Source organism: Nerophis lumbriciformis, linkage group LG28, assembly GCF_033978685.3.
Source record: "Nerophis lumbriciformis linkage group LG28, RoL_Nlum_v2.1, whole genome shotgun sequence".
Taxonomy (NCBI): Eukaryota; Metazoa; Chordata; class Actinopteri; order Syngnathiformes; family Syngnathidae; genus Nerophis; species Nerophis lumbriciformis.
The window spans coordinates 6,150,001-6,162,379 of record NC_084575.2 but is presented as its reverse complement, the minus strand read 5'-3'; the positions used below and the strand labels follow the sequence as shown (position 1 = coordinate 6,162,379).

Here is a 12,379-nt window from a genome sequence, read left to right as displayed (position 1 = left end):
TACAAAACATACAACATAAGGTGAATTAGCAAACAGCTAAAATGATACACAAAGCAAACTATAACCTGCTAGCCAAGAATGTACAACAATTCTCAAAAAGAGGAGAAATATAATCTTAGAGAAAAATGTAAATTAAAACATTTGTATGCACGTACAACACTTAAGACCTTCAGTATATCAGTATGTGGAATTAAATGATGGAATGGATGAAGCAAAGCAATCAAACAATGTACTAATATGATCCACTTCAAGAAACTCTTCACACTTAAAGTGTTTACAAAGTACAAAGAAGAAGATAAACATTCTCAATTTATTTCATCCATCATTCATTTTCTACATCATCTTACTCATCTCACCATATGAAATATAACTTACTTCACTCATTATTATTTATTTATTTTTATTGTGATTACTTATGGAGTATATTGTGAATACATTGAGAACAGGAAGTGAACAAAAGTGTTAGCAACTGTTATGTAAAAGAAAAGTGGTAGAATTAAATAAGCTCTGCTTCTTCCTACTCCTTTTCAAACATGTTGAAAAGACAAACTGGAAATTGTGATGTATCATGTTGTATACATGCATGTGTGATGTATCATGTTGTATGCATGCATGTGTGATGTATCATGTTGTATGCATGCATGTGTGATGTATCATGTTGTATGCATGCATGTGTGATGTGTCATGTTGTATGTATGCATGTGTGATGTGTCATGTTGTATGCATGCATGTGTGATGTATCATGTTGTATGCATGCATGTGTGATGTATCATGTTGTATGCATGCATGTGTGATGTATCATGTTGTATGCATGCATGTGTGATGTATCATGTTGTATGCATGCATGTGTGATGTATCATGTTGTATGCATGCATGTGTGATGTATCATGTTGTATGCATGCATGTGTGATGTATCATGTTGTATGCATGCATGTGTGATGTATCATGTTGTATGCATGCATGTGTGATGTATCATGTTGTATGCATGCATGTGTGATGTGTCATGTTGTATGCATGCATGTGTGATGTATCATGTTGTATGCATGCTTGTGTGATGTATCATGTTGTATGCATGCATGTGTGATGTATCATGTTGTATGCATGCATGTGTGATGTATCATGTTGTATGCATGCATGTGTGATGTATCATGTTGTATGCATGCATGTGTGATGTATCATGTTGTATGCTTGCATGTGTGATGTATCATGTTGTATGCATGCATGTGTGATGTATCATGTTGTATGCATGCATGTGTGATGTATCATGTTGTATGCATGCATGTGTGATGTATCATGTTGTATGCATGCATGTGTGATGTGTCATGTTGTATGCATGCATGTGTGATGTATCATGTTGTATGCATGCATGTGTGATGTATCATGTTGTATGCATGCATGTGTGATGTATCATGTTGTATGCATGCATGTGTGATGTATCATGTTGTATGCATGCATGTGTGATGTATCATGTTGTATGCATGCATGTGTGATGTATCATGTTGTATGCATGCATGTGTGATGTATAATGTTGTATGCATGCATGTGTGATGTATCATGTTGTATGCATGCATGTGTGATGTATCATGTTGTATGCATGCATGTGTGATGCATCATATTGTATGCATGCATGTGTGATGTATCATGTTGTATGCATGCATGTGTGATGTATCATGTTGTATGCATGCATGTGTGATGTATCATGTTGTATGCATGCATGTGTGATGTATCATGTTGTATGCTTGCATGTTCCAAATAAACTCAACTCAACTAACACTTGGTGGACATTCAAGTCACAAAATGCAAATGGAGTATTGTTGGTGTATTTTGGATGGTTATAGAGGACCTCCCATTGGCTCCATTGCAAGTGGACTTTTATTTACATTTATGAGTTAGAATTATGGCTGGGTGATGTATGGAATATACTGGATATATTGTGGGTTTGTCTCTGTGCGATATAGAAAAAGACTACCGTATTTTCCGCACTATAAGGCGCACCTAAAAACCACAATTTTTCTCAAAAGCTGACAGTGCGCCTAATAACCCGGTGCGCTTCTTCTTCTACGCAAGCAACCGCCAAGGAAAGCACCCGCCCCCATAGAACAGGAAGCGCTTCACCCGCCCCCGGAAGAAGAAGAAAAAACGCGCGGATATCACCGTACGTTTCATTTCCTGTTTACATCTGTAAAGACCACAAAATGGCTCCTACTACGCGACAAGGATCCGGATCATAAAAAGACGCAATCTCTCCATCCGCACACGGATTACTACCGTATTTCACAGCAACTGATATTCCTGTGAACTGCACTGTGGAACGGGAGCACGTACGGTGAATATTCGCACCACAGGGAATGAGGAGTCATCCTTCACTGTGGTTCTAGCTTGCCATGCTAACTTCCACCCATCCAAAAGAGACCTTTCCAGCCGGCGTCATCATAAAAGCTAACTCGAAGGGATGGATGGATGAAGAAAAGATGAGCGAGTGGTTAAGGGAAGTTTACGCGAAGAGGCCGGGTGGCTTTTTTCACACAGCTCCGAAGGCGAACACACCTTCACTAAGACGGGCAGATAGCGCCGGTCGACATACGCCAACATCTGCCAGTGGATCGTAAATGCCTGGGCAGATAGTTTCGGTCACAACTGTGGTCCGAGCTTTCCGGAAGGCAGGATTCACAGAACTGCTGCACAACAACAGCGACACTGACTCCCGATGACTTCTACGAGACGGAACCGGCCATTTTTGGATCCCACGCTTGCGCAACTTTTCAATTCGGACACCGAAGACGAAGAATTCGAAGGATTTACGAATGAAGAATAACTTCAGAAGGTGAGCGCTATGTTTATTTTGTGTGTTGTGACATTAACGTTCGAGCAACATTATGTTGCTATTTATTGCTCTACACCATTTTGAATTTTACTATGTTTGTGATTGCACATTTGCGTACATTTTGGGACAGAGTTGTTAGAACGCTGGTTTTCAATATATTATTAAAGTTTGACTGAACTATCTGACTGTTTTTTTGACATTCACTTTAGCGCAGCGTTTTTTTGACATTCACTTTAGCGCAGCGTAGGCGCGGCTTATAGTCCGGGGCGGCTTATTGGTGGACAAAATTATGAAATATGTAATTCATAGAAGGTGCGGCTAATAATCCGGTGCGCCTTATAGTGCGGAAAATACGGTATATGGTGATATTGGAGTATACGTTCTCACACAGTTGCTTTTAGCTGCAGGCATTACACTACAGGCTCTTCTCACTCTTTCTGGTCTCTCTTCTTCTCACAAAGACATAAAACAAGCGCACCTTCTTACATACGTCACATACTGTCACGTGTGCAACGTCATACGCTCTCACGGAGCAGACAGGTAGCAGCATGGTAACGTTAGCTGTGGTGCTAGTGGTAATATGAGAGAAAGAAGGTGCCAATCTGGTAACAAATGAAGGAATAATTCATTCCCAAGACAACCAGCAGGGGGTCCATCGTCTGGCGGTGGTTTGGCTTCAAGCGGGTAGATGGTGAACAAGTATGCGGCAAAAGCGTTGCTACAAAAAGTAGCAGCACTGCTAATGTAGCATCATTTGAAAAGTCACCCGCTAGAGAATGAAGAGTGCATGAAACTCTGCATGTCAACATCTCTGTTCAGTGCCACACCCACAAAATGCCCAAGCAGCCATTTCCAGATCAATCAATCAATCAATCAATCAATCAATCTTTATTTATATAGCCCTAAATCACAAGTGTCTCAAAGGGCTGCACAAGCCACAACGACATCCTCGGTACAAAGCCCACATACGGGCAAGGAAAACTCACCCCAGTGGGACGTCGATGTGAATGACTATGAGAAGAGGACCGCATATGTGGGTAACCCCCCCCCTCTAGGGGAGACCGAAAGCAATGGATGTCGAGTGGGTCTGACATAATATTGTGAGAGTCCAGTCCATAGTGGATCCAACATAATAGTAAGAGTCCAGTCCATAGTGGGGCCAGCAGGACACCATCCCGAGCGGAGACGGGTCAGCAGCGCAGAGATGTTCCCAGCCGATGCACAGGCGAGCGGTCCACCCCGGGTCCCGACTCTGGACAGCCAGCACTTCATCCATGGCCACCGGACCTGTGCCCCCCCCCCCCCCCCCCCCTCAAGGAAAAGGGGAGCAGAGGAGAAAAGAAAAGAAACGGCAGATCAACACCGTATGAAACAAATAGTCAACAACAGAAGGAGATAACGTCCGCAGGAACCTACCACATAGTGAAGGACATACACTATTTGATTTCCTATTATGCAGCTCATTTTTATTTGACACTTATTGAAATATCTTGTGTGACATCATGCACAAAAGTGCACTTTATTTGTTTTAAACTATTGTAGTGGCATTCTGTACAGAAAGTGTACTTTAATTTAGTGTTGTTTTGATATGTCATCTTAGTGACATCATGCACAAAAGTGCACTAATAGCTTGTTTTAAAATGTCTGACAATCTTGCACTTTCTGTTTTGAAATGACATGAATGTTTGTGCCACTGCTTAATAACTGTTTAATAAATACACTTTTGCTAAATTGACTTAGTTATGATTTCCCTCTCTGCATGAAAGTTTAAAAGTAGCATATATTAATGCAGTATGAAGAAGAATGTTTTAAAGTAGACACATAGAATCATCAAACTGCTGTGATTATATGCATTCGTGTTCATTCAAGGCTAAGGCAAAATATCCACATATATATGGGGTATCGTGACATGGACTAAAAATAGAGATTTTAATAAAAGGCCATATCGCCCAGCCCTACTTAGAATGGGATTTTTTTTAAAATATATATCCACCATCATGTCTTTTATAAAGATTGTGAACAATAGAAAAATTCCCCAAAAGTGCAGTTCCCCTCTAAAATCCAATGATTAGATTTAAGACTTGAAGTGTATGAGCATGAAGTGATGAAGCCTACTTGGATGAGTCTTCTAAGACAACGTGAACAGTCCAGTTGTGATGGATTGAATGCCCTGAGAATAAAATGATATGTGCTTACTTGGACTGTGATGAAGCTGTGAGGACTCAGGTGCTTTGTCTTCATGCTCTTCAGTCTTCACAGAGACAACAGTCAGTGGAAACTTGCTGACATCATCCTCCTCCTGCCCTACAACACACTCTCCCTCCTCTTCCTCTTTCATGTGTGGATCCTCCTCTTCCTCTTTAATGTGGGTGGGCTGTGGATCATCCTCTTCCTCTTTAATGTGAAGGAGCTGTTGAACGTCTGTTGGGTAAATAAGTCAATAAGATAAAGAGAGAATAGAAATAGTTTTGGACTGACACTGTTAACACAATGACATTATTTGTGTTCTTTTGTGTTAAAAGAGTGTAACAAAACAACCAATAAAAACACGGAAATACTTCCTTTTGTCCCAGCCACTAAAATTCATTCAAAAGTGAGTACAAAAACAGACTTGGAAATTTGATGAGGAGCAAGTTTTATTATAAGTACAAGGCAGCATTGATTGAGGCATTCTTAACTTTACACTCACTGATATAAAGTGTGTAAATATTTTATTCTGTATACGGTCTATGACACCTAAACTTTATCTCTAAACTTAACCACAATTTGTGGTGTGGAATGACGTCTGGAACTCAAGATAGTTCCACATGTCTGGGAACGCCACTGACGGATAATCCTTGATATTACTCAACAAATCTTTCGGGATATATTCCGTTTCATAATTAGATTTTTTTCTCGTATCTGCTTTTCGCAGGAAGATCTCAGCCAGAGGTGTTTAAACTAATTTTAGATGGGGGGGCCACGTGGAGGAAGATCTACTCCAAGTTGGCCGGACTGGTAAAATCACGGCAAGATAACGTAAAAAATAAAGACAATTGCAGATTGTTTTCTTTGTTTAAAAATAGAACAAACACATTCTGAAAATGTACAAATAATGTTTTTTTTTTTTACATACAATAGTATTCTATCTTTAGTTGTCCTTTTTTACACTTTCAGAATCAATTATGTGATAATGTTCATCAGTCAACTCATTGGTGTTCATTTTCAATCTATCAAGATAAATAAATAATATCAAAATCAAATTACAGGATGTTATTGATGTAGTTTGCTCATTTTCCCCGACTGGTGCGCTAACATCGTGTGTTTTAGTTGTGTTTTACATATGTAGCATCATCCACAAAGATACAAAGAATTGCTCTTGCGACATCTAGAGGACACATTTAGAACAGCAGTTTCTTTCATTCAAAAATTTTGACTCATTTTTGTACTTAGCAAACTCATCCCGTCTCATTCACTCATTCACACACTAATGGCGGGATCTGCCATTCAAGGCGCTTAACACGACCCATCAGGAGCAAGGGTGAAGTGTCCTGCTCAAGGACACAACAGACGTGACTAGGTTGGTAGAAGGTGGGGATTGAACCAGGAACCCTCAGGCACGGCCACTCTACCAACCGCGCCACTAGCCTTCCACCATCGACCTGCCTACTAGCCTTCCACCATCGACCTGCCTGCTAGCCTTCCACCATTGACCTGCCTGCTAGCCTTCCACCATCAACCTGCCTACCAGCCTTCCACCATCGGCCTGCCTGCTAGCCTTCCACCATCGGCCTGCCTGCTAGCCTTCCACCATCGGCCTGTCTACTAGCCTTCCATCGGCCTGCTGTTTGCCTGCAGCCATTGGCTTCGTCTACGGGCTTCCACCCATCGGCCTTGGTTGCTAGTCTTTAGCCCTGTCTGTTAACATCTTCAAAAGTGGTGAAACAAGTGGAACTTCTCCTCTCACTATGTCACAAATTATTATATTGTGTTTTATACTTTTGTGTGGTTTTACTGGTGTCCCAAATGGGTCTGGTCACCCCCACTCACGAGCTATGCTACTTCAAGATGCACAGTTTGACATATTTGATAATTTGACATTTCATCATAGTGGCAGCTACAAAATAACCTCAACCTTATCTCAGTTGAAGATTTCTGTGACTTTGGACAAAACCAAATGGCTGCATACTATGGTAGAGTCCATTCATTCTTATTGTTTCCTTGTTTTGAGAGATCACGTCAACATTACTGCATCCTCCCCTATTGTGAGCACTTACTTTCACAGCTTAAAGACCATCTCAAAAGATGGTAACTTTAAGCACAAATGTTTAGTTATATTATTGTTATTGCTCTCAGGAAATGTTGAGACTAATCCAGGCCCTGATACACCTACACAATGTTTTACACCTGCGGATTTTAAAACTAGATCTGGTCTTGGGATTATTCATATCAACGTTCGGAGTTTACTCCCTAAACTGGATATGATAAAGATCTGGATAAACTCAACAAATGCTTATATTGTAGTCTTATCTGAAACTTGGCTTAAACAATCTGTGCTTGATAAAGATATTTACATTCATGGCTATAATGTCTATCATACTGACCGACAAAAAAAAGGTGGTGGAGTGGCCATATATATTAAGCAGAGGTTTGATGTTAAATTAGTGCTCTCTGAATCAGTCAGTAAAGAACTTGAACTGTTAGCACTTGAAATTGAATTAGCTAGAAATCACCACATTAGTGGGGTGTTATAGGCCTCCATCTGCCCCTAGTACAGGGGTCGGCAACCTGCGGCTCCGGAGCCGCATGCGGCTCTTTGATCACTCTGATGCGGCTCAGCTGCATACTTACCACCCCTCACAATTTTCCTGGCAGACTTACGGATTTCAGTGCCTCTCCCGGGAATCTCCAGGGACACATATTCTCAGATTTTCACCCTAACAATTATAATAAGGGTGTGCCGTGATGGTACAGCATTTAACGCACTCTACAACCTGTACTAACAGCGTGCCAGCCCAGCCACATGTTGTATGCAACTGCTGCTTGCTTACATAAGTGACTGCAAGGCATACTTGGTCAACAGCCACACAGGTTACACTGACGGTGGCCGTATAAAACAACTTTAACACTCTTACTAATATGCGCCACACTGTGAACCAAAACCAAACAAGAATGACAAACACATTTCGGGAGAACATCCGCACCTTAACACAACAGAACAAATACTCAGAATCCCATGCAGCCCTAACTCTTCCGGGCTACATTATACACCCCCGCTACCACCAAACCCCGCCCACCCCAATCTTGCTCCCCCCCAACCATCACCCCCCACCCCCCTCCATGCGTCGGTTGAGGTGGGCGAGGTTTGGTGGTGGGGGGGGGGTGTATAATGTAGCCCGGAAGAGTTAGGACTGCAAAGGATTCTGGGTATTTGTTCTGTTGTGTTTATGTTGTGTTAAGGTGCGGATGTTCTCCCGAAATGTGTTTGTCATTCTTGTTTGGTGTGGGTTCACAGTGTGGCGCATTATTAGTAAGAGTGTTAAAGTTGTTTTATAAGGCCACCGTCAGTGTGACCTGTGTGGCTGTTAACCAAGTATGCATTGCTGTCACCTTTGTGAGTTAGCAGAAGCCTCATACATCCTGTGGCTGGGCCGGCACTCTGTTTGTACAGGTTGTAGAGGGTGTTAAATGCCGTGTCATCACGGCACGCTCGAGAGAATAGTTGCCCTGAAATTATTCGCAGTCTCCCGGAAAAATCGGGAGGGTTGGCAAGTATGACGCTGTCAAGCGCCAGTCATATAAAACTCTCGGGCCGCAGTAACATTCAATTTTCATATTAAGGTGCGGGCCGCGTGTCTGAGACCCCTGGTTTATACACAGCAAAAAGCAAAAAAAAAACTTTGTATGTAGTGTTATTTCATTTTAAATTTCAACAGTTTTGTGGCTCCCATTGTCTTCTTTAATTTGTGAAACTAGTCAAAATGGCTCTTTGAGTGGTAAAGGTTGCCGACTCCTGCCCTAGTAATTCCCTATCTACTCTTGTGAAGCTTCTGTCTCAACTGAAATACAAGGAAATAGTGATTTGAACTGGGACTGGCTCACATCTGTGTCTGACTCTTTGAAAGCACAGTGTGAATCTCTAAATTTAACACAATTAATTAACTCAGCTACAAGACCTAATCCTAAATGCCCTCAAAAAGCTACACTCATTGACTTAATTCTAACAAATATGCCCTTTAAATGTGTTGCATCTGGTGTTTTCCCTAATGATGTGAGTGATCATTGTCTGATTGCAGTAGTGCGAGACACAAGGATTCCTAAAAGCAAGCCTCGTCTTCTTGAAAAACATAATATGAAATTATTTGAGACGCAAGCTTTTTTACATTTCATCTTTTTAATTGGGATAGAATTGCTCTTTTTGATAATGTTGAACTGGCTTGGAAATATTTCCACGAAAACTTCTTGAGTATAGTGAACGAACATGAAAATGTAGGGTTAAAGGACGTGACAATCAGTGGTTTACATCGGACCTGTCAGATGTATTGCATGAGCGTAATGCTGCTTGGGCCAGGGCACGCAAGTCAGGGTTAGAAGCAGATTGGTTGAATTTTAGACAATTAAGAAAACAATTTACCTCTCTCTTTCGGAAAGTCAAAATTAGGATTTTATTTCTCCACAACTGAAAACCTCAAACACCCAAAGAAGTTTTGGAAAATCATCAAATGTTTGTCCGCCTGCTGTAATTCAGTCAATCTCCCACCTAGTATACTTGTTGATGGTGTCAGAGTAAGTGACAGAAGATAAATGGGAAGTCATTATAATAATCATTTTATTTCCTCTGGTTTTCGCTATAATTCTGACAACTTTACTGAAGTTCCGCTAACTCCGGAAAGAACCGTTGAAAATACCCAAGTTTTTAACTTTACGTCCTTTACCACAACAGAGGTCATGAGGGCTCGAAAACAACTTAAACCTAGAAAACCAGCTGGCTCAGATAAGTTGGAGCCGCTCTTCCTAAAGTTGGCAGCTGAAATTATAGCTGGACCACTGACTCACATTTTTAACCTTACTCTAATTTCAAATGAAATCCCCTTGGATTGGAAATCTGCCCTTGTAATCTCCCTACTAAAATGAGGTGACCCTAGTAATCAAAATAATTACAGACCGATCTCTAAACTCTCTGTTCTGGCAAAAGTGCTTGAATCCCTTATCAGTGAACAGACAACATACTTTTTGAACACCAACTTTATTCTGTCACCATTTCAGTCAGGTTTTGGCAGAAATCACAGTACTGTTACTGCTGCTATGAAGTTTATAAATGATGTAACCTTGTCTGTATGCACATGTGTTATGTCAGCAAGTTTTAATGTTGTACATTTAATGTTTTATGTGTTATTTACTGTTTTTAATGTAACCTTGCTGCTGCCCTCTTGGCCAGGTCTCCCTTAGAAAAGAGATTTTTGATCTCAATGGGATTTTTACCTGGTTAAATAAAGAAAAAAGAAAAGAAAAAAACAGAAAAAAAAAACAGCTGTTTATTTGAAGTCTTAAAGAAGTCAACTATGTGTGCAGTGCAAGTTGGAATGCAGTTATGTCATCTTCTTGTCAATAACACACACATCAAACGTTTGCGTGTGGTTGCTTCCTTATTTGTCATTATTCAAAGCTGATTTTAATGTGTAGCAGCGGCAGCTGAACTCAATGTGACAACGTGTCATAGTTACGTCAGTCAGCTGGAATTAAAAATACAAATAGTTGTGTCATTAGTCCAGAATCTTCACGGTCCTCATGGACGACATAATTAGGAACCAGTACTAAAAAAAATGGTACTTGGTATACATCCCTAATCTTCACCACTAAACCTTTGAAATATGCTTACATATGTGCTGCTAAAGGTAAATAAACAGTAGCCATATTGAATGTTTGCCTTCATTTGACCACGTGAGGTAAGGAGGACGGCCTCTAGGTCACATGGTTACACCCCAGCAATTACACTGTTGATGATTGATGAGCATTCATTTTTAAATTGACGTGTTTAAAAGCAAGTATATCTCCATCTTTAGTCATAAATGTGGCCCCCGGATGAACATGTGTCACAAACATTGTATTAGATGATATGTGGATGTTGTGCTTACTTGGACTGTGATGAAGCTGTGAGGACTCAGGTGCTTTGTCTTCATGCTCTTCAGTCTTCACAGAGACAACAGTCAGTGGAAACTTGCTGACATCATCCTCCTCCTGCCCTACAGGACACTCTCCCTCTTTGTCCCCTTTAAAATGTGAGGGCTGTGGATCCTCTAAAGTGAAACCGTCCCCCTGCAGATGAGGGAGACATTCTTCTTGGTTTCTAATCAGCTGATGGATGTCTACAGGACACAAACAAAACACATTTTAACTCCTACATGCTAAATATTAAATAATACATGAAATATAGGGCTGTGGCTATTGAAAATGTTATTAATCAAGTGTTCTACTGGAAATGTTTTCGGTTAATCGAATAACTGGACAAAACTTAGTGTTGCTTGGTTACAGACAAGATTAAGCGACTTTAAGACAATTCACTTAATAAATAACGGCCAATTGGTTTGAGATGGTATGCGACTTGTCCAGGGTGTACACCGCCTTCCGCCCGATTGTAGCTGAGATAGGCTCCAGCGCCCCCCGCGACCCCAAAAGGGAAAAAGTGGTAGAAAATGGATGGATGGATGGATGGATGGATGGTATGAGATCAAGATGTCATCTTTAGATCAGGCTTTGTTTTTTCCACAATCACTGCCATGTTAATACCAATGATTGTCACACACACACTAGGTGTGGCCAGATTGTTCTCTGCATTTGACCCATTAACCTTGATCACCCCCTGGGAGGTGAGGGGAGCAGTGAGCAGCAGCGGTGACCGCGCCCGGGAATCATTTTTACGGTGATTTAACCCCCAATTCCAACCCTTGATGCTGAGTGCCAAGCAGGGAGGTAATGGCTCCCATTTTTATAGTCTTTGGTATGACACAAGCTACTGATCTCAGGGCGGACACTCTAACCACGAGGCCACTGAGTAGGTGGATGTAGCAGGTGTTGTAGTAGGTTAATGGCTGCACCAATATGAAGGAAATAACAGGTCAGTATAGCTTTTACACACATAAATAACGTGTCAAACCTGCCAGCTAGCAGGCTAGGTTTACAGCATCAGTTACCATGGTAACTGACTCTGACTTTGTCTAACCTCTCTTATTTTTGGAGGTCAAACTCTGGAGCTTTACATACTCAGGAGTTTGCACTTAACCTGCTCTCTGGAATATTCCCCCGGTGACTGTGTGAGTTTTGTGTAAACATGTTGATACACTTTGTTACAAACTGAGAGGAACATCAACCTCTCATAAATATTGTGTGTCTGAACATCCTCACATGACAATTCATCTTCCTATAGACAATCTATTGAAGAAAAGTGTTAATAATAAATATAAAGTTAGTAAAGATGTGAGAGTAAGAAGTAAACAAACCTGTTGTGTGTAACACAACTTGATGTTTTTCATGTTGTCGCTCCTTCTCCTCTTTTGTTGGACAAAGTTCCTCCTCGTA

General features: G+C 41.0%; 1 protein-coding gene across 1 annotated transcript in view; it reads right to left on the bottom strand.

Annotated features, from left to right (window-relative positions):
- Positions 1–4,864: 4,864 nt before the first annotated feature.
- The window catches only part of LOC133570630 (uncharacterized), a 7,673-nt gene continuing 158 nt past the window's right edge, over positions 4,865–12,379 (bottom strand). The window contains exons 1-3 of the mRNA XM_061923323.2: positions 12,301–12,379; positions 10,939–11,169; positions 4,865–5,245 (exon numbers count right to left, since the gene is read on the bottom strand). The exon at positions 12,301–12,379 is cut by the window's right edge and continues 158 nt beyond it. Coding sequence (XP_061779307.1) covers positions 4,953–5,245; positions 10,939–11,169; positions 12,301–12,379 — 603 coding nt within the window. The 3' untranslated portion in view covers positions 4,865–4,952. The remainder of the gene's footprint in view (positions 5,246–10,938; positions 11,170–12,300) is intronic.